Source organism: Pteropus alecto, unplaced genomic scaffold (assembly GCF_000325575.1).
Source record: "Pteropus alecto unplaced genomic scaffold, ASM32557v1 scaffold21, whole genome shotgun sequence".
NCBI classification, from domain to species: Eukaryota; Metazoa; Chordata; class Mammalia; order Chiroptera; family Pteropodidae; genus Pteropus; species Pteropus alecto.
The window spans coordinates 25,316,021-25,343,133 of record NW_006436282.1 but is presented as its reverse complement, the minus strand read 5'-3'; the positions used below and the strand labels follow the sequence as shown (position 1 = coordinate 25,343,133).

The 27,113-nt window shown below is 33.3% G+C and overlaps 1 protein-coding gene across 6 annotated transcripts in view; it reads right to left on the bottom strand.

Annotated features, from left to right (window-relative positions):
• Window positions 1–1,251: 1,251 nt before the first annotated feature.
• Window positions 1,252–27,113, bottom strand: part of SEPT7 (septin 7) — a 71,599-nt gene continuing 45,737 nt past the window's right edge. For all 6 annotated transcript variants that reach the window (XM_006912062.2, XM_006912061.3, XM_015589476.2 and 3 more), the window contains 10 exons: window positions 24,569–24,669; window positions 23,562–23,696; window positions 18,930–19,047; window positions 16,192–16,284; window positions 15,039–15,135; window positions 13,583–13,634; window positions 11,655–11,780; window positions 6,864–6,999; window positions 3,341–3,480; window positions 1,252–2,316 (listed from right to left, as the gene is read on the bottom strand). In XM_006912062.2, coding sequence (XP_006912124.1) covers window positions 2,277–2,316; window positions 3,341–3,480; window positions 6,864–6,999; window positions 11,655–11,780; window positions 13,583–13,634; window positions 15,039–15,135; window positions 16,192–16,284; window positions 18,930–19,047; window positions 23,562–23,696; window positions 24,569–24,669 — 1,038 coding nt within the window. In that variant the 3' untranslated portion in view covers window positions 1,252–2,276. The remainder of the gene's footprint in view (window positions 2,317–3,340; window positions 3,481–6,863; window positions 7,000–11,654; window positions 11,781–13,582; window positions 13,635–15,038; window positions 15,136–16,191; window positions 16,285–18,929; window positions 19,048–23,561; window positions 23,697–24,568; window positions 24,670–27,113) is intronic.

The window sequence follows — 27,113 nt, the reverse complement described above, 5'->3', positions numbered from 1 at the left end:
TTAGCAGTTCTCAGAAATCCAAAGGCCACAGAGCAAAAATAGCGCCCAATATGCTCGCAAAGCTTGGAGTCAACAATCAAATGACCCAGTAAAGTCGCATGAGTCCTATATCAGATTCAGGTAAAACTTCAGGCATGACATGGATAAAGACTTTATGAATTTTCCCTAAAGTGGCAGTGTATCACAATATACAGAATTTTAAAATGATTAACTATAAGAACCTGTATCTAGAAGCAGTAGTACGGCACCGGTTAGGCCAGCGGTCTATATAAACGTTTTCACTTTACATTCTCCAAATTCAATAGGCTGTTCTTAATTCCCTAAAACCAAACCTTTCTGGTTAGAGGTGTAAACCCAATCTCTCCTAACACAAGAAAGAAAACAAACAAAAAGCCCTGCATGTTTAACTTAGTTATTCCTGAACATCTGACTCTGGTCTTGGAATAATAGCCAATTTATTTTCAAAAAGCCATTTGTACCATGTTATGCTGCCCAACAGGAGAAGACATTTTAGGATTAGCGATGCTTTTCCAAGACAATTTTTAACTAGTGGTGGCCATCAAGTAAGGCTAAATGTTTACTCTAGTATTCTTAAATCATGTTTTTAAATGCCTCATGAGATCTGCTTTAAAAATAGTACTCTGGGGGTGAGTCTACATGTAAAGTCAAGATTCTATAACGTGACTAACTTCCTTAATATATATTTCACACTTTAGATCTTTGAAAAGCAGTAAGGATCTTTCAAGCATGCTGATTTATTTAAATCCTGCAGCCTCAGAAGTAAACAAAAATTAGGGCAAATCAGAATTATCAGTTACTTCCATCTGCTCAGATCATTAATTTCAAAAAGTAACAGACGGCGAAACTTTCGGGTAATAAACTAAGATGCAAAAATTATACTTAAAATACCATAAAGCATTGTTAAAATCTACATACTCTGACCTTCGTGAAAATTACACCACATTCTTTCCAGTTAAAAAATTTCAGTTTCCAGGGACCTGAATTTCCCTAATGTGAATGAGTTGGGATTTGTTCTGAGAAAAAAACATTAATGAGGTAATAATGAGTAGAGAGACTCGCTGTATCTCATAGATTAGAAAAATCAACACATTCACATTCTAAATGAAACAAAATATAAGAGAAAAGATAAGAGTGACAATCGTGGAGCTGGCAAATTTGAGATTCAAGTTTCTTTCCAAAGATGGTCCGGTCTTGTCTACCAACTGTAGAATATTTAAGACCCACACTCTATTACGTCACAACATTGTTTATTATGTGAATTTTTTACAATACAAACAAAAAAAATACAGAAATGCAATATATGAATACAGCTAAATGCAGAATGGTGACTTTTTTTTCTTTTCAGGAGGCCATGATTCCCATTTCTAATAAAATAAAGAGACTGCAAGTAGGTAGAAATAGGTTGGTTGGTCGTTAGCTTCACAATTTTGCCTAGAAATGATCTATAAATGCATTTTCCCCCCTGCTACTTACCATAAAGTGTAAAAAGGGAATTAAAGGAAAGTTTCCTTGTTGGTTCCTACCATATGAAAGATGCTATATTCTATTTTAGCAGGGCCAATATATGGAAAATATCTAAATTAAATGTTATTACAAAATGAAACAGTAATGAGATTCTGGCTAAAGAGGGCACTAAATGAGAATAATATATATTTAAAGAATCCAAAACAAACAAACGAACAAAAAAGGCTGTTATAAAAAAGCTCTAGGTGCATTGTAAGCATATAGGTTTTTTTTCCATGTGTATTTTTAAACAATGGAAGTGTCAAAAAATAGGGTCAACTGTGTTAGACTAAATTACATTATTGTATACGCTGCATTGAATGGAACCTTTGTATTATAATTATCATAGAGAAGCACAGTTTGCATCTTATTATGGCAATTTATCCTCAATGAAAACCTTTCAGAGTCCTTTTATTTTGGAATATCCTGTAAACAATCAAACCACCAGAACATGATTGTACAACAGTAAAATGTTTTCTTGCATTAAATTGAAGACATGTTTAATAAAAAAAAAAAAAAAATGTAGGAAAGGTACTTAGAGCTGTTAGTTTCTAAGTACACAACACCCTAGACAATTCAAGGCATCTTAATCTCCACCGAGAACAAAATAATAATAATAATAATTTTTGTCATGCTGTTAAATCCATCATTAAGGATAAAACTGGTGCAAATTGGTCAAACGGATCCAACAAACACTGATGTCCAAGCTGGCATATTGGCAACTAATATGTAACTGGTGGTCAACAGAGGGTTTAAAAGATCTTCCCTTTCTTCTTGTTCTTTTCCAAGGTTCTAAATGGTTAAAGGAAAATAATCAAAATGACTATATTATACACATTATAATCAACATATGGTAGCAATAGCTATCCCAGCTACAACTGTGTTGGATTTTCAACACTACTTCTTCATTTGAAAAATTAAAAATATTTAGAAATGAACAATGAGGGCAGTGCTAGTCCGTAGTATTTTCTTAGACAATCAAGTACGTGACAAAATTCCAGGATAAACAGTAAATTTATGACAAAAACCCATTTTTAAATATATGAGAACAATTCTTCTCAAATGAAATAGTGCAAATTAAAAAAGATCAACTGAAATCAAACTGGGTATCCTTTCTCCTACTGCCACTTGCATTCTGAAATGCATCTGTTTTCACAAATGTATTTTCCTCTTCCTTGGAGAAAAGTTAATGAAAGGATAGTGTTATAGAACAAATGTCTAATCTTGGAAACATGTAGCAGTGAGGGTAAATTGTAGAATCGCTTACAGTGACGCAACTTTTTCAGTTTTAAATGGGACTAATGAGGAAAATTTTAAAAACTAAGGTACAAGTATTAATGAGTTTTGTGTAAATTGAGAGTAACTTAATGAACTGTATTAGGAATTAGATATCTAAATTTTTATCTTAAAGATTTTATCCTAAAGAAATAACACAAAACATACCCCTACATACATAAAAGATCTTTGTAGCACTGTTCTCTATGCTCACCAAAAATAAACACACCATCATATCCAACAATTGAAGGGAGGAGGTAAGAAATTGATTACGATGAGGCAACTGGGGAGAATGTTATGAAGCTACCAAATTATAATTATGAAGATGCTTAAGTCATGGAAAATACTTGTAGTGAAAAAATAGTTATAATAGAGAGATTATATCCAATCTATATAAAAATATTCATCGATGAAAATTATTGTGCTTAGGATGCATGATAATGGATGTGATGTCTTTTAAAACGTTATCCTGATTTTGAAATAGGAAAATAATTCTTTAAAACAGTAATACACACATTTTGGGGCATCAGATATTAGTTACCTTGAAGAGTTCTGTTGTTCTAAAATACGTTGTTGGGCTTCCCAGTTTGCCTTCTCATCTTCAAACTGACGACGTTTTTCCTCTAATTCTTTGTGCTGTGCTTCCAAATTCTTTTTCATTTGCTCATGGCGCCTCTGGAGCTAAATCACAGCACGATATACAAAATAAAACTATTTAAGAACTCAGGAGCAGAAGTACACTTCATCCAGGCATCCTAATGTTAAAACATGAACATTGAGCTCCTGTGCTATAAATTCAGAATACCATCTGGAAAGCATTGTGTAAGATTCCTCCTCCTGTAGAACTTGCCACCCAATAGGTCATTGAACCAAGAGAATAATGTTGAGGAAACAAGGGGAAAAAGTGCAACAAGCTTACTTACAGTTGCATAGCACTTTATAACAGACACATCTCATCTCATTTTTCATCACAAACAAGCCCGTAGGAGGCTCGGCAGGGAAGACACCACCGCTCCCACTGTACAGATGAGCAAACAGGTGTAGACTTTTAAGCCACTTGCCAAGATCATTAGCCAGAAAGTGGCAGAATTAGGATTTGAACCTGTCTCCTAATTCCAAGTTCAGAAAGCTGAGACAAGTGGAAAGAAAGTAGGTAGATAAGGCCCTAAAAGTTCCAAGGTCACGGCAAGGTCTCGATTCTTATAAAACAGCGGTTCTCAAATGTCAGTCTTCATACAAATCGCCTGGAGTGTTTGTTAAAAAACAGAAAATCCTGGACCTTACCCAGACTTACTGAATTAGAATGTCTGGATGCTAAGTCTAGAAATCTGTATTTTCAATAAGCCCCAGTGGTTCTAATGCAGGTGGTCGTTTCTACATTAAGATTTAATGCTATAAAGAACACTGGCTGACATATGGGAAACACTCATGCAAAGTAACTGCAGAAACAAAGAGCTCATCTAATGGTTCATTAAATAATTTCATTTAGACCCTAGTCAACCTACTTCTGAAGAAAACAGTCATATACAAAAAAAAAAAAAGATTAAATCTACCTACACTGAATATGTAAGAACTATTCAAAATCTTCGGATGTCCAGTAATTATGCTCTATTAAAGACTGTCTTACATCAGTGAGTTAATATTTAGAGTTTGGATTATAATTTTGGGTACAATTTGTTTTCTTAATTATTTTGTAAACCCACAAAGTAACTTCGTATTCATTCCTATTGCAAATATTTCACACAATTCCTATAAAACAAAACATTCTAAGATAAATTTAAGCAAACTGGAGGTAACTGCTTCCTGATGATATAGCAAAGAAGTTATGCTAAGAAGACATCAGAAAACAGGAACATAGGAAAATGTCTCTAGTTAATAAAAAAAAAATGCAAGGGAATCACATACACACAATTCAAAATAGTTACCTCTGAGAACGAGAGGTGGATACAATAGGGGAGAGGCACAAATGAACTGATGATGTCTTATTGTAAGCTGGGCGGGCGGTTCACAGGTATGCATCATTCTTTACCTGTACACTTCAGTTACATATAGTTCCCTTTTCTGTTAATTGCATGTTTTAAAAAAGTGCAGGTTATAATCCTTCACTCACAAGAAACCCTTGGAGTAAAAAGTATTTCCAAGTTCAGAATTTTTCAGATTTTAGAAAGGCAACACTGCTGATACAGTTATATATACCATATTTATAAAACACTACCTGGGCTGTCCAGGGTAGCACCTATAATCAAATAAATTACTATTTCTTTTTTTGCAGTAAAACATGTAAATATTTACATCAAGTGAAATAAAACTATTAGTTCCATGTCTGGCTTTATAGTGTTCAGAGATTTTTAGGATTTGAAATTGTGGATACCTGACTGTGGACTTGTCTAGTGATTAAGAGCCAAAGAATTAACTGGGTTCAAATAACAGCTTACAAATATGCAGCACTGACCAAGTAAATTTACCCTTCTTCTCGTGTAAAGAAGGGAGATGCACAATAATATCTACCTCACAGAGCTGTGGTGTGGATTAAATGACTTAATATATGAAAGATGCTTAGTGCCTGATGCACTGTGCTGATGGATATTAGCAGCTGTGCTCCATATATTTCTAGCACAAATCAACTTGAGAAAAAAAACTGTATTAAACAAGTTTAAATAGGTTTTCTTCAACACCATATTTATATACTTAAATGGCTTACAGTATTAGGGCAAACTTGGCCCAGATCTCTTTACAGGTCCTTGCAATTTTAAGAAAGCTTCCATTCTTCAGAAAGTTAAGTTTCTCAACTCTTTTTCCCCATTCGCAGTAATAATAAAAATTCTTAAAAGGATTCTTTGGCTACAGTTTCATAATTATTTGTTTACAACATTTACTCTTAGGAGTAAGTCTGAAAATATGTCTATATCAAATGTAAATTCAACTACCTTTAGATTTTCAATGGAATCTATGTGTGGAGATAATACAAATTCTTGATTACTGTTTTTATTCTTCTGATATAGATTAATTATTAATTAGTAAAGGGGTAGAGTCAAATGAATGTAATAACAGGCTGATAAGTAAATAAAAAGACTAAATTTAATTTCCTAAATTTCACCTTCATAACAGGTGCCAACAGGTGCCAGGATGCTAGCCAGCACTGCAGCACTGCAAACCAGGAGGAATTATTCCATATCCCCACTGAATTAAGTCTATGACAAATATAACGAGAGTGAAAGTTCCTTTTTTTTTTAAAGAGATTATATGAAAAGTCCAGTAACTTAAGACATTTAATGTGGAACAAAAACAGTTCCTCAAAACTACTGAATACTTTACTCACTCCATGTATTCTCTTTACCCAATGGGTTAGAGTACTTCTGGTTATGTATTCAGTCAAAGGGGTTTCAATATTTTTTATGCAGTAATTACAAAAGCAATGAAACCATCCATCTATAAAGATGTAACAGAACAGACCTGAATCTCCTTGTAATATATTTAGAAACAAATATTATTATGTTAGTGGAGCCATGTATATATAGTTTTATCATTAAAGGTTGTTTTAAAAATATTTCTTATTAATGTCACCCCATATATTTAAAAATAATTTTGAGTACAATGCTAACAAATCCATGCTGTAATTTATCCTGGCATGTCCTTAGTTCAATTAAGGTTCTTTCTTTCTCATCATATGCAAATAAGTTCAGTCTATTATTATTATTATTACTATTATTACTATTACACGTTTTTATTCTTTCATTGACTCAAAACTTTGATCTTCATCACTTTTCTGAATATATGGAATGGCTTATAATTTCATTTCTCATAACTTACTCAAGATAACTAATAATTCATTATAAGTATTTTGACTATTATATCTTGCAAGTATACTTGTGTCCATTTACCTAAGAAATATAAATTTTATTATAAACAGTATTTACTTTTTATTTTTCCATTTTATTACATTAGGGTATTACGTTAAATTTGAAAAAAAAAATATAGAAAGGTTACATTAGTATAGAAAGTATAGAAAGGTTACATTATCTGTGAATTTTATTAAAAGATAGAGAAGATACTAGGCTGATTACCTCAGCTTCAGAGTCCTTTAGTTTTTGAACTTTTTCTTTGACCTTCATCTCAAACACCTGCTCCATCTCCATCTCCATCTTTTTCATCTTAGCTACATGCTCCCTTCTTTCTTCTTCCATTTGTGCCAGAGGGCTCCTGTTATGAACATTAAGAACCATTAAATGCCTAAAAAGTTAACACAAAACTCTGAGTAATGAGAACAAATGAGATGCTATATGACATTACTAAAATCTATTTTGTTTCTTGAAAATAAGTTTCAAAATGCCCTTTCAATTATTCTGACACCATAACATAGAACAGATTTGAAGATTTATGTATAAATGTGTTAAAAATTTATTTATTTTAAAATTTATGAACATTTATAATTTAGATGTCCTTCCATAAAATTTCATATCTAAACATGGATCTCTAGTGAATAATTATCATGAAAATAGATCTAAGTAACAAAGGCAACTTTTAGTGCGATGTTTCTCTAAACATAGCGCATATCAGATCTAAAGATGACCCCATAATATAAAGTGTAGAAGGAAAACAGAAAGGAAATATTCCCCAAATACATTCACAGAATTGAAAACCAGAAGAAAATCATTTCATTTTGTACTTTCTTTAAATACAATTTTGAACTGAAAAAAGGACCAAGTTAATCAAGTTAATATATGCAGAATATTTTTAGTTCTACAAATATTCAAGTGTTAAAATCTCTTCTTCTAAGATGACTGACATCATAATTATACACTTAATTAATAATAATTTAAACTTATTTTGGTAACTGAAATGATATTCTGGAAGTGACTACCAAAGTCAATACCCAGAACACTCTTTATTTAGGTATGCAGAGTATTGTTAGACCACTTACGGTAACTTCGATGCTCTTGAAAACTGATTCTATTTAACTCAAATATTTCATTTCTTAATTTTTAAAGATGTTCAGTGATAACATACACACACATGCAGAATCAGAAACAAATAAATATCATAATTATTTTTGATATGCCAAAAATAGACACAAGCTTAATTAAATAAAAGTAGTTTACTACTCCATTGACATTAAAGTCCACAGGCTCAAATCTCTTTGTACAATTTTGTGCAAAATTTTCATGTTGAAAAGCAATATAGATGAGCTTTATGTTCAATCTAGTATACTTACAGACCTAAGAGAATACCATAGGTAACCTACTCTAGCCCCAGGGAGGAGAGAAAAGGGGGCTCCTGTGGCTTTAAGGATCTCTGAAAAACTATTCAAACCACAGGGACAACGTAAAAGAAGCAGGCCCTGTTCTGACGGTTGATAAAACATGTTTATTTGGCCTCCACAAAAACAGGCTTGGACCACTGATTTTACATTTTAAATAGGTGAATTTTATCTCAATGAAGTGGTAAAACAATCAAATTGTGGCTGAAAAACAAAATCAGGCCTTGGAAGGAGTCGCTTTAATCCTGATTTGACACACTCTGAACATACTGACTTCTTTAAGGGGCTGAATCTTTCTGGCCCTCAACGAGGAAGACAAGAGAGCTAGACAGAAAGTATTAAACAAGAGCACTGAGAATTTGGGTATTGTTGGGGGTGTTAGAATCAATCCCCTGCAGATACTGAAGGACGACTTAAGTTTTTGTAGAGTTGAAAGTTATACGTAGATTTCTGAGTGCATGGAGGGTTGGCACCTGTAGCCCCTGTGTTGTTCAAGGGCCAACTGTATACCTATATACATTGTATAAGGGCAATGAAAAAACAGAGATCATTCAGTAATTAGATATTGAATAAAGGACCTTACTATCAATTTTCTTTCCTTCTCAAATTGCTTGCAGATGCTAGAGATCACACAAAGTGATAAAGAAAGTGATAAAATGACATTTTTTTTTAAGGACCAAAGAAATTATGTAGTTCAGTGGTCTTCAAACTGGGGTCTCTATTTATATGAAGTCTTCCAAGAGTGAGCCTCTGTAGTTTTAAGAGAATCCGTTTCCAGATCCTCAACTTGCATACCAAGTCTCCTAAGGTGACAAGCCTGAAAATTTCCAAGTAACAGAAAGCCCATTTCTCACTTTACTTACAGAAGAAAGGTCTACTCCCTCTCACCCATCCCTTACGTAAGGTACATTATCTCAAGTGTACCTGGAGGTGTGAAAATTTCCAGGTGACAGAAGTCTCCCTCAATGATTAAACAAAGCACTGTAACAGAAACCTATACTGTCTGTATCTTCTATCTTCCAGTACTAAACGTGTTTCTATTTAAGGGAAAGTGTAGTGTTAGGTGTTTGAAACGTGTTACTTGGGTCTATGTTGGGATGCACTGAGTTCAGATACACAGGAAAGGGAAGTAGTTAGAAGAACTAGCATTTTTTGTTTCACGACTCTGCCTCTTCTACACCAAGCTCCATGCAACCGCAACCTCTCCCTATCACCATTATTAAAGGAGGTGTTATCATAGAAGGAAGAGTCCCATGGGAGTAACACAAATGGAGCATCAGTGAGAAGCCTAAACTCACATTTGCTCACTTCGCATATTTAAATATCAGCCATTCCTTTTCAGTTATTCATTGGTGGGTCCATAGCTTTAAGGAAAAGCACCTTACCATCAGCTAAAGCACCATAAGTTGCTAAAACTGACTTTTTTAAAAGTTCGCTGGAATGTTTTCTAAAATTGTTAATATTTTCGAGACAATATAAGATACAACCGACGGATAAAATTTCCAAATGACTTCTTTCAGATTCAGTATGTCATTCAATAAAATAGTAAACACCTAATTAACAAATCGGATCAATATCTATTCTAATTACAGATATTCCCCAGTTGGTTCAATCTTTGAAAATATTTATTTTCTAGTTACTATTAACATAAAATAAAATAACGTACTAACTCCTAGGGCAATTTGCTTTTTAGCCATACAAACTTTTCTATTATTTTCATAGGCACAATTTGGACATGATTCATCTCATTAAGAATACAAATCCAATAGAATTCTACTTTTTATGCTTTTGCCTGGGTGATAGTTAACTCAAGTAACTCACACTAGAATTCTGTACATGCAGAAGAAATTTTAACAACACTGTAAAGTTTACTATTTTTCTCTGAATTATACCTTACCTGCATCCGATGGCAGAAATATCCCAATAGCACTATTTTAAAAGACTTACATTTTAATATGGAAACAAATAATTCCTTATTTCTAAGACATGAATAAAATTAACCATTCGGTGCATACATTTAATGAAAAATATTTACTGATAGTATATTTCCCTTTAACATATAAAATTATCAGTGGCTTTATTTGTGTATGTTGTTCTTTTAAACAGTTAAAAAGTCCTTGAGCTAGTGAAATGCATTTTCAATGGCTTAGGATTTTATGAATATTTACTACAATGGATCTATGTATTTTTGTGCTAAAGTCATTTGATGCAAATTCTGCTGAAATAAAAAGTCTCGCCTTTTCCTCATCCATTGAACCTTACACCTCACATAGAATCCTATATTTTAAATACTAAAATAACTTAAAAATATTAACCAAATCAATTTTTAAAACAGCAGTAGTAAATTCCTAGAAGTCAGTGCTTTGCAAAGCATGAATTTCTAATCACCTGTATCAGAACCACCTAGGGCGTTTATGAAAAATACAAACCCTCAGGCCCATTCCCCACCTACTGAATCAGAATCACCAACTAAAAACTGAACCTAGAAATCAGCCTTTTTAACAATCGCTCTCACAAGCTCTTTGAAAACAAAAAACCTAGGAACTGATCAATGAAGTTCCTCAAATAAGCACGTTAAAAGCATAAGAAAAAATTCAAGGTTAAGACCTGATTAGGGATTTATGACCCAAACATAAGAAGAAAAATGTGGAAAAAAATAAACAGAGTTAGGTCTAAGATCAGTTTTAAAAGAGAACTGCCTGTGACTTTGCCAATAACTAACTGTTAATGCTTTGTGCGCTTTCTTCTGGAATGTAGGGCCACTGTGGAGACATAACTAAAAAAGAAAACAAGAACTTTTTTTCCCGTGGTAAGGGCTGTGGTCACTATAAAACACAGCACGGACACTGTTACCAAGACTGCACCAGCCAGCTCATCAGCCTTCCCACACATCTCTTTCCTATCTCATCATAAAACCACCACAGCCTGAGATCCTAGCTTGGTAGGGTGAAGGTACACACTCAGCAGTCACGCACACCACTCTAAAACACAACAGAAGAAATCCAAACCCCGGCTAATTTAGTCCCTGGAAATACACAGTAGGAACAGAGATGGTAACGAAGACTACACTCGCCTAAATATTCCTTTTGTTTAGTTCTGTCCTTTGTTTCTACATAATGTTAGTGAAAACTCTGCTATCAAAAAGTTTTATTTTAAAAAGACATAATAAAAGGTAGAAGCTTTGTGTTTATTCACCTTAAAGAGACTATGGGATGTTTATAAGGAAAACGGGTGAAGAGATCTTGGTAGTAACTTTTCTCTTCCCTTAAAAAAAAAAGTATTTGCCAAAGGAACTGTTTGATTTCTAAATGGGAATCTATTAAATGTGTGGTGTATAAGAAAGATGATGGCAAATGACCAGAAGAGAATACAAGGCTCTTTCACTTAAGGAACAAGGTAATAAAACAACACTTCTTCCAATAATTAAATTATAAAACTGCCAAAACAGAGCTTAACAATATAAACTTATGCTGTTGTGCATAAAAAACACTATCCCAATTTTCTCCTCAGTAGACAAGAGAAATTTGATGAAAATGAAACAATATGATTATTTAATACATAAATCATACTTTTTCTGGAGGAAACGATGCATACTTACTTCGTAAGCTGCCCTTTATTCTTGTTATTATCAACTCCATTGTAAGTCACGGCTGCCAGTTTCCTGCTCCGATAGTTCTCATAGTGTACATTATTAGTGACATCTTTCAAGTCCTGCATGTGTGTTCTGTTGTAAATAAATAACAGGATCAAGAGTTTGTTTCTATGAAAAAAGTTCTGATATAAATTAGAAATTTTACCAAAACAAAAATTTCAGATTTAAAACAAGCAAGACTGTTTTTAAGGACGATGGCATTCACTTGTTTTCATTTACATTCAAGGCAGAGCGAGATACATACGATGCACTAACTTGACACCAATGTTAATTTAGGTTCCGAATGAGAATTTAAGAGCCATAAAATCCCTCAAAGCAGTTACTAAATATGACATTTCTACAGAAGAATATTTCCCTTTATTAATCATTTAACATCGATAGGTTCTGCAACTTTAAATGTAACAAAATATAACAAAATTATTTTTACCACAGGCTAGAGGATAAAAACAAGAGTTAAATTCCTATAGCGTCTCAACGTGATAATGAAACAACACTGAGCAAAATGACATTATTCGAGAACCTGTTGTATATATTTTATTTTACTAGAGAAGGGGAAGTTGATTAGTTTCTACTGAAGCTTATAAACCTAAAAGAAACAGCTTTACTTTTAGCAATATTATTAATATCTGAGTTTTTGCTAAGGTAATGAACACAAAGGGACACTTTAGATCACATATCAAGTTAGAGTCAAACTGGAGAATTCTGATTTAGAGTAAACGTCTGTTTATTCAAACTGTCCAGTGAATGTGGCATCTTGGTTAAATGAATGTTTGCTCACAGCATTTCTACAATAATATAAAAACAATACATATGAGATAAACTATACATGAGACAATTTCATCATTCCTTAATGATTCAAGATGCCAAAGACACCTTGAGCTGCTGCCTGACACCCTTGAGAAATGCAGGCTCTAGAGTGTGCGTGGTGTGGCAGCACCCTCCCTTTCCTCACCATCCGTTCCTGCATCTGCCATCTTCCACACCTGCCGCCTTTCCAGAACTCCCTTCCGGGGAGCAAATATAAAGATGTGCTCTGTTTTTATTCTTCCTGATATTTATAAAACATTTACCATTACTCTCCCCTTTGTGAACAGAATGTAATGTTCAATTACTCTGATTTATCTCCTACTATCTGACATTTCCACGTAGTTCTCTGATAGTTTACTCCCCCTAGTTCTAAGTCTGAGTTTTCCACAAATCTCCTCTCCTTTAATTTATACTCTGTCCCCTGACAGATGTATCCTCTCTATGGCCACTACAGCTACACCTAATGCTGAAGTCAAGTCACACATCTCCTTATTCCAGGCATACAGCCAGTGGTGGAAACTGAACAGGTCATGCTAATTTGTCACCAACGCTCAAAAATGTTCTAGCCTTTGAGTCAAGCCACTCTAAACCATGACAATTTTTCTCCTTGGCTGTCACTCATTTTTTGGTACCAGTATATGTTATAGGTGACACCATATAACCTCTTTAACTATATTATAAGCTTCCCTTTACAAGAAATATGTCATCCAAACCTAGCCTTCCCTTCCACTTTTCCCAAGCTTTTCACCTTAAAGAGCAACAGCCTTTTCCTTTCTACTTTCCATACCTCTCTTTCAGTGTTAAAACCTCGACACAAAGTAGAATGCTAAACAGACTTACTTTCCTATCTATCCCTAGCCGCGCAGCTTATTTTGAATTTTTGCTAATGATTTTAAAACTCTGGAGAAATAATCCACGTTTTCTCCATGCACTCTTACTTCAGTGCTAGAATGAAGATACCGATTTAAATTAGCTACATTTATAGAAGGCAAAAAACAAATCTGTCCAACACTAACTTTATTTAGGGGAAAAAAACACTTGTTATGTTCATTACTGCTCACACTTACCTTATCAACATATTTCTTAAAATTGTGAAATCACAATGTTCACCATTTTCAACTATAAAAAAAAAAAAAGACCACATAGATTATTTCCACTAACTCTAATCTTCTCAAAGGAAATTTCACAAGAAAGTGGGGGTAACAAAAGAGAATATGCAAAGTAGCTTAATTTTTCATTAAGGTTAAACACTAACAGAGTACTTAATTTAAGAGTATGAGGAAATACATAACCCTAACTGAGCTCTTCAGAGCAAACGATTTTGAGATTTTGAAAGGGGACATTGTATCTTTTTTTCTTTATTGGTAGAGAATACATTTAGTACATAATAAAATGCATTTTAAAAATTTAGTGTTGGGGTAAGGGGGAATCACTTTAGACGAACCTCCTTAAAGTAATGAAAATGAAAATGTGAGCCAAGAACTTTAAGGTCCTTTATTTTTTAAAAAATGTATCAATTATATGAACACTCTTGGGGATGGGGTACGAAAACTAGAGATACAAAACAATTTCTTCAGCTCATATCTCAAGGCTTATACCCGTTCTAAAGCCTTAACTCAGCAACTGAAGGTTACCTGGGGTTGACAGCTGGGAATGAGTACAATGTTACTGGTGAGAACAGTCACTGATAAAGACAATAATTTGGAAAAATATCCCCAAAATTACAGAATCTTTCAGAGCAATAACGACAAATAGATAAAATAATCATGACTCAATCTTGGTTCCAAGATACTACATAATACAGAAGATTTTAACTTTTTTATTAGGTTAAATCAATATAAAAACATAAACTTGGGGAAACAAGTCTACATTGCCAAGTGGACTTCTGAGATTTGATGCTATCGCTAAGATTTTACTGGTGTTTAAAACTCCTTACAATATCAGTAAAGGAGGTCTTAATAATGATTTCTTTTCTCTAAAGATAAGACACCAAACAAAGCAATCTTTGTCCTGAGGAAAGGAAGTTGTGAATGTTTTAACTGGACCTATGAAAGTTGTTCTCAATCATTCTTGAGGGTTCCAGACTCATCAGGGACTCTAGATAAAAGTAAGAGAAGCCTTTTCTCCAAAATTGTTTTCAATACAAGGTTTTTTAGGTCCCTTGGAAGCAAACTTTGGGTCCCAGGTAAAGAACCCCTGCATTATAAGCATGTTTTCAAATAAGAAAATAGAAATAGACTTAATGATGGAGCAGAGGTGGGAGGATGGGGGCACTGAAAAGCAACTTCTAAAGTATTCCAGTGTTAGGATTTAACACAGACTTGCCTGCCTTGGCAGGACATAAGATCTGAGAAACTGGAATGTACTTATGAGGAAATGAGATTAAATGAAACTGAATTCACAACTACCTTTGAAAATCTAGAATATATCAATGCAGTGAGTATATCATACTACTTACTATATAAAATTTTTTATCACATTTGTGAGCTCTTATAGAAAGTCATTCACCAAAGAAAACCTTACCTTCAGCAACACCCCAAGGATACTGCCTTCCTCTGACCCTTTTGCCATTAACTTCGATGATAGTATTACTACCTACCACAGCAAGAGGTAAACGGTCCTATAAAACAAAGTATTCTTGTTCAAATACATCTCTATAGTCCTCACAAATTCAAGAACAAAAGTTACGTTACTCAACAGATTAGCAAAAAATTACCTTGATAGTGTCTACATTCACATGTATAGGTCGCTCAATTACTATTTAGTAAACTGCCATTACAAGGTACTGTCACCAATGTAAACAAATAATATTTCCTCTGAAAATTTAAGAATAATGGTCAAATTATTCCTTTAAAAAATCATTCCAAAAAGAAGTCCCATACTGGAAAAATTAAAGAGGGTAAAAAATATATTGGCAGTTAGAGGGAAAAAACGAGGCTTGTGACTAACCCACCTAACTTGGTCACAAAGCAATTCTAAGAGGCCTGGAAGTAGAGACTATCATACTTGCTAAACTCTACCTTTGGAAGTCCAAATCTGGGGGACTGGATTTGTATTCATCCAAACTCAGAGTACTGTTTTTCAAGATTCTTGTGGCTCCCAGAAATAAATAAGAATATATAAAATTTATGGCTATTTTATAAAACCCCAGAAATTCTTTATTGGTATAAGTATTTCACTATTCCAAGATATTATTAGCTTACATAATGCCATTAATCAATATATCATTTTTAAGTCCAGGGTACTTAGGAAACCACCAAAAATTAAAAGTACAGAAAATTATGTTGGTATAGATTTTTAGTTGGTTTTTATAAAAGGACAAAAGAAATCATATTTTTGTCTGGCTCATAAAACAAAGAGTAAGCATAACAGCATTGAAGAACAAATCCCTTCCCTTCTCATTATGTTTTTTTAAGGGAGGAATTTATATAATATGAAACCAGTTAATTGAAAACCATAAGAAACATGTTATTCATCTCTATTCCATACGATGCTTGATTACATATAATAACCTCTCAACAAAGTAAATTGCAAAGTTGAATTCAACACTGAATAATCTCTATTTATTCTGTAAGCCGACTACTTAAAAACGCTGATATTTTTGGTCATTTCAGTGGAAACTGTGGTGTGTTTAAATTCCCAAAACATTTTAGTATATGTATGGGAATTAACTTACCTTTATCTTTTTAACAAGCTTATTTTCTTCTTCATCATCTGTCTCTGGAAATTCATATATTTTAATTTTATGTTCTTGGATTTCTTTCATTATCTAAAATGAAACAGGAAATAACCAAAAAAGCATCACACATAATTAGTATATTAACTTTATTTTTATTATATTCTTAAGTTCATATGAGTCCTCTGCTCCAGGTCCTTTACTAATTTTCAGTGATGCAAAACGTTAACCTAAAAACAAGGTACAAAAAAAAAATAATAATAAAAATCAAAAAGAGGTACTATTCTGGTTTTAAAACAAAACAAAAACGATTAAATTGAAATATGAGTACTATTCCCAAAATCCAATTAATTCAGAAATGTTAAAATCATGTGGTTATAAAACTAAAAGAGTTCTAAAAATGATGTAAGATTCTAGAAAAGCCTTTCTCTAGTTCAGGGGTCCCTAACCCCCGGGCTGCAGACCAGGTACCAGTCTGTGGCCTGTTAGGAACCGGGCCACACAGCAGGTTGAGCAGTGGGGGCCAGTGAGTGAAGCTTCGTCTGTATTTGCAGCCGCTCCCCAGCACTAGCATCACCGCCTCAGCTTCACCTCAGATCATTGAGATCATAAGGCATTAGATTCTCACAGGCGCACCTGTCCCTGGTGCCAAAAAGGTTGGGAACCACTGTTCTAGTTGATTTCTACTATAATGGCTTTAAGCATTTATTTACAATGACTGAGATTCTTTCTGTAGATACAGCTCTCTCCAACTGTTTTAATCGGCTGAATCAAGAGCTTAAACTCACCTAAAATTTTTAGTAGAATGTGGCAAAGGTAAGTAAAACTAAATACAGCATTGGCTCCAGGAAAAAAGTTTGCATACTGTCAGAAAATATCCTAGCACGTGCATGTGCATACACACAAATCAAGGAGCAAGAGATAAAGATTAGGGAAACACACAGAGAAAATAAGCCTCACCGTGGAAAGTATGAAGCTAAGGAGTTAATAAGGAAAAGGCAGAAAAAAGGCAACTTAATAACAACATCAGAAATAACTGAGTTCTATTCAAATTACCGTGTCCAAAATTATTCCAAATTCTAAACAGAATATAGATATCCAAATAATGTTCAACTTACCTCCCCTACTCCAGTAGCTAACATATCTAGAACTAGCTCCCTGTCTGTACTGGTATTTCAGTGCGACTCTGATGAGTCCCCAGCAGCAGTAAAGAGACCCTAACCAAAATGTGTTATGATTACAATACTAGGTAGAAGTAAAATTGCCAGGGGAAAAAAACAGGACCACACACCTTTTACAATTTATATACATATATCATCTATATAGGAAAAAAACCATGAGAATAAATAATGAGGTGTCAAATGCATGACTAGATGGGAAAAAAAAAAGAAAACAGGAAAAGCTAGCTCTAAGAGCCATAGCTCTTAGTCAGAGGTTGTGTATTAAAAAGGCCTGAGTGAGCATCTGCAAAATAACAAGTGCCAAAAACCTACCTTAATCTACAGAACCAACTGGTAGGGATATGATCCAATAACTTATTTTGAAAAGGTTCTCTAGATGATTCTGAGTGGCACCCCTGATTAAAAATCATATTTTTAAGCACATGAAAAAGAAAACTGCACAATGTAACCGATTTGGAAGTAGAGATCACTGCTCGTTTATCTTTTTTTCTAAGTTCTTAGTACTACTATAAATCATGATACATACTAATCGAGACAGGAGAGGAGAAATGTATTACATGATTAGTATCTAAACTTAGAAAAAGCATATTACAAAATAAAAATGAGAGTAAATGTAAAATAAAGAAACATACTCCTGGTAGAAATGTTAAATATACTAAAAGTAATGTACTAAAACATTCTCAAAACTTAAACAGATTTAACACTATTTCAAAACAAATTTCAATAGATTTTTGTTTTTTTGTAACGAGTTTGAGGTACTCTAAAATTCACACTGAAAAAAGAAAAAAAAGTATCTTGTTACAAAGGGGACTACAAGGACAATGAGAGATAATTAACTCTAAGAATTATTTTTAAATATTATACAAAGTAGCTACGGTTTACAAAATACAACATTGACCTAAAAAATAAAAAATAGGCTCCTGTAATAGAAAAGTAACAAGAAACTGACCCTACATTTCATAAAATGTAATATATAACAAACTAAACGCAACAGTGAGGGAAAATATACTGCTTTAAAAAGTGTTCAGCCTTTATGGAAAATTAAAAGTTAAAAAAATGATTAGGTACCACTTCAAAATTTAAAAAATTTTTAAAAATAAAAATGACAAATGGTGCTACTAGCAAGGCACTGAAACAAATATACCCATTATAAAAGGAATTTGGTTGTTTTAGTGGGAAAACACCATGATAATCTGGGGGGAAATCATAAAATAATCATACCCTTTCAAAAAATAATTAATTCTCTTGCTGGAAATTCAGTCTAAGAAAATAATTCTAATGGGTGTGGGGTACTGGTGAAGGCTATACAGAAATATCTACAAGAGCCTTATTTAAGTGACAAATGATAAGGGCACTATAATAATGGATATATAAGGGCTTTGAAGAGAAAACTAAGGCAGAGAATTATTTTCAAGAGTTGCTTGTAATACAGTATAAACGACCATATAGAAAAGTAGCAAGAGAAATATACTGTAACATATTATACACTGAAAATATAAAACTGCAAATTACGTGAGCAGTATGAGACGCCCAAGAATTCAAGTTTATTCAGCCTACCTGTTTTTTAAACTGTTGGCACTCCTCTGGTGTGAGTGTGTCTGCTTTGGCAATAAGTGGGATGATGTTCACTTTTTCATGCAAACGCTTCATAAACTCAATATCCAATGGTTTAAGTCTGAAATACACAGTATTTAATATAACTGGATTGATAAGTAGGGGAAAAAATTCTTCACATCAATGCTAAGTTAAATACATTGGAACTACTTTACTTAGTTATAAGAAACACTCTCTAAAGATGTACTGGGCTAGCAACAGTTCAGTAGAATAGGACTTCAAGAAGTACCAGAGTGGCTAAGAAGGCTCTAACTCCGGCCCTTGAAGACCCTGGTCATAAGGTTTTGGCCCTAAAGAGAAATTAGAAAAAACAGAAAGGATCTTTGTAAGCTTTCCCAGAGTAGCTTCTATATTTATTACTCAAATTTGAGAAAACTTTGTTCTTAAGTGAAAAATGATAGTTCTCTTTGAACCCCCATATTCAGTTCTTGCTACCAAGTCTATTTCTCAGAAAAGAGTCTCAAAAGAGAATCTTCTACATCATCACTTTTACCCATTATAATCTGACTGCTGCCTCCACAACACTACATTCTCAAAGTCACCAAATACTTCCATGCTGCTAATATAATACAATTAGCAGTAGCTAACTCATAAATGCCATGGTGTTTACCATTACTTTTTAATATGCCTATTATGCAGCGTTTGGCATTACTGCTTCACGAGCTGTTCCCTTAGGCTACTTTTCAGGATCTTCTTTGTATGCTATTCCCCTAAGAGGTATGTCCATCAAAATTCCCTACTAGGCCTTCTTCTCATCTTACTCTACAATGTGTATGCTCATCATCAACTACAATGATTTCTATCATCGTGTATGGGTTAATGTCTTCCAAATCTTCACACTGAGCCCAGATTTCACTCTTACATTCCAGACTTGTGCTCATCCAGTGGAAATACTACCTGGACATCCCACTTTGGCTCCTTGAAAAGCTCATCTGAACCCCCAAACTACCCTGTTTCTGTGTTTCTCTTTCAGTGACTAGCACTACAATCCACCCAATTACTCAAAGCTGAAACCCAAGATTCTTCCCTTCTTTCTCACTTGCAAAGATTCACCACGACTTGCTGAACCAATAAATATATTTTTATATTTATCTTCATTTCAATTACTTTGGTTCAGGACACCATAACCTTTGACATGGATAATTACAAGAATCTATCTGGTTTCCCTCCAAACCATGCACACTGGTCAGAATGGTATTTCTAAAATCCAAATCTGATTGAGTCATTTCCTGACTAAAAACCTTACTGAAGGCCAGAGTCCTTAGCTCGTGTCGACCACAAGCCCGGGAAGATATAACCTCTCCAGCCGTCCTCATCTCTTAGCATTCCTTAGTATATTTTGCTACCTCCTACTTCCAATATGCCAGCCATTTTGAACTTCTCACAATCCCCTGAAAGCATCACAGTTTGACCTCTGGCCACAGAGCAGTGCCTCTGCCTGGAGCACACTCCACTCCCATCCCTCTTCTTGAACTGCCTAATACCTATCTGACTTTAGGACCTGGCTTACAATTCTCACTTCACCCCTTACTTTGCCATATAATAACTGCCTACTCATATATTTGTTTTTCCCATTTCCTCACTAGAAGATCCTCAAGAGCAAGGGCTTTGTCTCGCTCATCTGTATCTCCAACACACAGTACTGTATCAACACTGGAGAAGGTGCCCAAATATTTATTGACCAAGAACTAATAAGCTGCTATGATTTCCCATATGTCTTTTAATAACTCTAAATGAAAACAAAAAAAAAATTCATCACATCTAGAATATATTTGAGACCAAAAATTAATATTCCACAAAATAAAACTAAATATAAAAGCTATGGCTCAATAAATTTCAGATTTGTAAATTTTTATGGTTTACTTCCCAGATTATACTCAGGAAAATTTACTACCACCATCGCCCACTTAAAACAGTGACAAAAAAATTCAGTTAATCTAAAATTTTAAATCTTAAAAGCATTTATTATAAAATATTAAAATCAAAATCTAAGTTATCAAGATTTTGTACTTAAGTAAAACAATACTTGCTGAATATTTATTATTACAATTTGAGAAAGACACTTAAAAATTACATAATAAGGAAATTAGGAAAGCCAATTTTTTAAATATAAAACAGGGAAGAAGAAATTAAATTTAAATCAGCTTAAAAATTAAACTTTGGGAAAGGTTAACCCTTTTATAAAAGCCCTGATAAAACCCTTTTGCCATTTTAAATTAGAATACAAATTTTGGAAGCTTACAAAATGTCAACAGCAGGAAAGATTTAGTTCACATGTACATTATATATATTCTGGTTGAAATCTTTCCTCTGTCCATTTAAGTTTTATTTTGGGTCATCTTTTCCAATAAATTTAGTTCCTAAATGTTGTTTTTAAACAATGGAAAGTCCTTTATAAAATTTCTAGAAGGTAAACTCGCATTAGAGGGGAAAAACTAACCTCAAAGCTTACAGCAAAATAAAAAAATAACTACAGGGCAAATAAGAGATATAATACACACACACACACACACACACAAACACACACACACACATATGGAAAAACATTCTATATAAAACTCAGTGACTGACATCGATTTTTTTAAGTGGCAATCAATATTCAAAAGGGTAAAAACATTTTAAAATTCAAGTTCCAAGTCAGTTGTTTATTTTAATAGCAATTACCAACCACTGAACAAAGAAAATGGAACAATAGGTGAAATCATAAATTAGCCCTGTGTGATGACACCTGGTGGGGTGAGGTGGCAGGCACTGAAAATGCACTGCTGAAACAATTTATAATAACTCCAGAAACAGGATCCTTCTAAAAAGGGAATCCAGGGACTGCCCGGATAAGACAGAAAGGCCCTAATTCATCTATCAGATTGCCCGGAATTTCACTCTGTGGTGAGCCAGGGATTTGGAACTCTCTATATAAAATTCAGTGTCATATTCTTTCATTTAAATGCAAAGTAGCACTTACAAATGAGCAAAACTTTGTTCCATTTCTCAAACTATTTAAGCTGAGAAACTACTCAAAAGCACATTTTTATACATAGGAAGTGAAAATTTTGAACTCTCATTCCCTTGTGACAAGCAAAAAATGGCCTAAAGCCACTACACATCATTTGAATCATATCAAATATTTTTTCTTAAAAAAAATATATCTATTTCCCATGCAATTTTAAGAAATGTATTTTCCCCTAGAGGATAAAAAAAAAAAAAAAAAAAAAAAAAAAAAAAAAAAAAAAAAAAAAAAAAAAAAAAAAAAAAAGGGATTTCATGAGAATTACTAAATCTTGGAGATAGTCCAAAAGATCTAATATAATAAAACTTTATAAACTGACAAATTTCTATTGACTTAACTGCAGATAAGATTTTACTCTGTTGGTGTCCAGGAAAAAGCCCTAACAAGTTAAACTAGAATGATTTAAAAAATATAAATTCAGGAAGAAGTTAACAAGTACTCATAAAAAGTCATATTTGTGAGATTATCTTTTCTTTGAGCCTTTTAAGTAGATGAGTTAATTTTGTGCTTCATTATCATAGATGTATATTAGAAATAAAGAAACTTTTGCACCATTACAAACTGTCAGTGTAAAATTGGTAAACTACATAATTAAGGCTTTATGTAGTGATAATGCTCAACCAAGATGGTGATAATGGGGACTAGCCTGTCTTGGAAAAAGGTAGAGAAAGAAGCAGAAGAAAACAGAAGGGAAAGGTACTCTTATGAAGGAACTGGTTTACACTGCTGTAATCTGGGTGTTGGATGACTCAATACTTTTTTGTCTGATACTACGTTATAAACCTTTTGGTGGAGAGATGGTGGAGTTACACTCATCCAGTAGCTGAGTTATGCTGAGTCATTTACCCAAAGAAAAATATTAGAGAAGAGTAATTATAAACATCTGCAGTTGACAATAACACATGTGTCTACTCAAAATGACAGAAGAAGGGGTACAGACAACAAAAAAGGAAGTACACACTGACTGTACTAATACAGAACAATCACACCAGATGAATGTCTAGATATTTACATCTTACCTCCTGGTAAGTAGAAGTTTTGCACTGATGACATACTTAAACAATGTGACTGTGATGGCTAAGGTGAAACAGAAGCCAAATAGATTTACTGAAGAAAGAAATAGTGCATAAGAACTTCGGCACTTAGGTTTTTTGGTAACCTCTATCAGCTCTATAGTAAATAACCTCTTTGGAGTTTCTCAGAATATGTCTAAGCTAATTGTTATGGCAGCTTCTCCTTACTGGGTGGTTCAATTAGTGCAAGAGTGATCAAAAAGAAAGCTAAATTAGCCACAGTGAGACATCAAACTACAGTGATGGAAACACTGTTCTTTTCTATGAAGCAGATAAAAAGCCTCATACATGAGAAACTAAGAAGTAAAATCACTGTAAGCTCACCTAGCACTGAAAAAGTTTCTTTATAAGCATTTTTTTACATGGAACTTGGGACTTTACAACTGGTATAGTTAAACATACACCACAGAGATGAGGATTACTAAAATATGCACCCAAAGCTGAGTAATAAACAACAACAACAAAAAGCATTATCAGAAGCATCAAGGTACTGACCCATGTCCCGAAGGAGCAATGAAGTATAAACAACACTGCACCCTGTTATCAGGCATCTGACGTCTGTTCACTCGAGATTCTGCATTTAGGTAGTCCTCAAATTTACTATCAATGTAGTCGATAACAGGCTGCCAGCTAAAGAACGCAGATAAATAAAATAAATAGGTTGCAATTCTACATATAAATGTACAACTGATGGCTGTCAAAGGGCAATAATCAATATTTTTAAATAAACAAAACCAATCTAACCATTAGAAGATATCTCAAATTATTCTACATATACACTGATTTAAAACACCTATAAATTATGTTGACTAAGTCTTGAGTCATTACTTCTAAACTTTCCATATGAAAGAAAATTGTTTAGAGTCAAAATACAACAAAATTATTATATTATTTCCCCTGATGCTAAAATACTTTATAATATGAGAAATTACATCCAAATAAGATTTCATTTTAAATAAAAAGATTAAACAAAATGAAACCCTCATGATGAACTTATTTGGGTGTTTTAAAAGCTGACACAACTTTACTTCAAAAACAACATGGAATTCAAAGAAAAATTAAAATGTTGTTTATAAAATACTAAAATATTACTACCAACTAAAATGCCATGGATGTTTTCTTCATTTATGACGTATGGGAAAACTGAAGATCTAAAATAAGATTTAAATTAGTATGTGACAGAAAATAATGTATAAAATTATAGAAGAGAATGAAAAGTTTTAAATTTCCTATAATAACAAAAATTCTCATATGTTTTAGAATTTGTCTTCAAAATAATTCTAGGAAAAGTGTTATCTCTATTTTATAGGAAAAAAATCAGTGCAAAGAAATTAAGCAACATTGTTAAGTAAGTGGCAAAGTTGGTAGATAAACCCAAGTCATAGCAAATGAAGTTTAGTGGCCTCTAATAAGATGAGACATTTTTAAATGTTAAGCAGAAAAAGTCTAACCATCTCATACTCCAAATGCAATGGAAAGCAGTGATGACAAACTCTTCTTACCAATTACTATTATCCACTGCGTCTCCAAATCCCGGGGTATCAACTATCGTGAGCAGCAACTGAACACCACCTTCTTTGATTAACACTTTGGACTGTTCTACCTGTAAGAGTCATTGGTGCAGATATTAATACCGTACATTACACCTATAGTTTTCTATAAGGTAAGACGTAGGGACATGAGCGTTAATCAAAACCAATCAATAGACAAGCTTTTTGCAAACTAAATTTACCCAACTCCACATTTTCTTTAGAATCAATTATTATGGGCATTATAAGTCCTAATCACTCAAGGGAAAAAAAAGCACATATGTAAATAGTGGGTTTATGGCTCACAGTTGATATAAAGAAGGAAAACAAGAACTGATAAAATATTAATAATCACTAAAGACATCTAATACTTATATAACCTAAATGCACATCTAATAATACAAATAAACAGTGTACTGGAATGATTCAATAATTCAGAGATCAAAAGTGATTAATCAGACAATTACATCTAATCTAGCACTCAGAGTAAATGTTTTCTTGGACTATCTCCATCTAGTTTGGTTCAAACCAATTACTCAGGTGAACTTATTACCATTCCCAAATCTTTCTCCACATGTCTGTAATTGTTTACACTTGTGTTTATGTTATGGCTAAGATCCAGTTCTCTTCTCAAACGTGATATTGCACATTTAGGCCAAAGCAATCAGCAAACATCCAGGCATTGAAAAAAATATATTCTGGTAGGGTAAAACCCTATTAACTCTGATTAAGATCTTCAGTTCTCTTTAGAATTTGTAAAAATACTCTACTTGAGAAAGCATACAGGACTTAAACAGTAACAGTTCCTCCTACAATTGAAAATTTTCTGTGACCCCAAGTTATGTATCAGAATGTGTATCATTCATTCATCTTAGGCTTAGGCTGCTGCAAGATAAAGTGAACACTGACTGATGATTTAAACAGAAAAGAATAATAATTCCCACAGAAAAAGAAAAGCTTCCATTCACTGTACATTTATATCAAGTACTTACTAAGACTAGAGGCTCCGTGTATGCTCAAAGGCTAATTTAAGAGGCAATAATTATATTAAAACTTTGAGCATTAACTGCAATAATATGATATAAATTAAGTACTACCAGACATAAAGGGAAAATGTAATCACAGATGTGTGAAAAGCAACTTCAACTATCTATGCTGTTTAACACAGTTTGGAAAGGAAAAATGACTAATTTCTGGGTAGAAGTTTGGTTCCCCTTCAGATATTACAGAAATGATGTCTTTCCATTTTCTTTTGGCATTTTCTTGCAGATGCCAGTTGATGCATGGAGACTGAGAAGATGAAAGTAAGATTGCTGAGCAAAAAGTCTGTATCGGCACTGTCTAATAGAACTTTCCGAAATGATAAACATGTTCTATATCTGCACTGCCCAATTTGGTATCCCCACATGGCTACTTAACCCTTGAAATGTGACAAAAGTAACTGAAGAACAGAATGCTTAATTTAATTCAAATCAACTTAAATTTAAATAGCCACATGGCTTAGTGATTTAGACTACTGTATTGGACAGTACAGGTCTAAAGGAATTGTAAGTTATTTTGTTAAAAGAATATTATCAAAAAAGAAACTTGTTAAAACTGAAGACACTGCCTGAGATTTGGACATGCAAGTCCAAGGAGGAGCTTCTCATCTTCTTTTAGACAAATAAGAGGCAAAAGTCTTATATTTTAGGCCAATAGTTTTCAGACTGCTTTGACTCTGGTGTAAATTCTCAGTGAAAAACTTGAACACCCCCAAAAGAAGTATATTTATAATCTACCAAATATTTACAACTGGCAATCTGAACACTAAATATTAAGTATTAATTTCTCTGTAATGTTTAAAAAAAACATTAAAAAATATGGGTTCTAATATTTTCTGGTCATCTTCAAAATCAATGATAGATGCACATGACTTAAGATACCAGTGTTTCACATCACATAGCCAAGATAATACAGCTTGTCTGATGCCAGGTTACTCTAATAATATGAGAGGGGCAAAATAACAGAAAATAATCAGAACCATCGGTGTTAGATTATCAAAACTAAAACAAAAATGTAAGTGATATTATCTCAAGTGGCTCAGGAAGCTCACATTTTATATGCCTTTTCTAGCGAAAAGACCAATCTGGTTATATGTCAATTATATATCAATTTTTTTTTAAAGGACAATCTAGTCAAATCTAATACTTCAATATTCCTCAAATTCACCTCCACCTCCTTTATAAAAACAGATCATTCACTTATGGTAACTGTCACTAAAACAGAAAAATCTAAAGTAATTGTACCACCCCTTTACCTAAAAATTTTTCTAAATGACAGTACTGTATATTAGAAACTGATGCAAAAATGTAATTGTGCTACACAAATCATTTCCCAATTTTACTTCAAACCATTTCTGGTTCTCTTATTACTAAACGAAGCCCATTTTTACCTTCAGTAATAAACTGTATACTAATCACACACCATAATAGCCTAAACTTTAAGACCTTTGTCTCCTTGTTTTGATTTTTAAAAATCA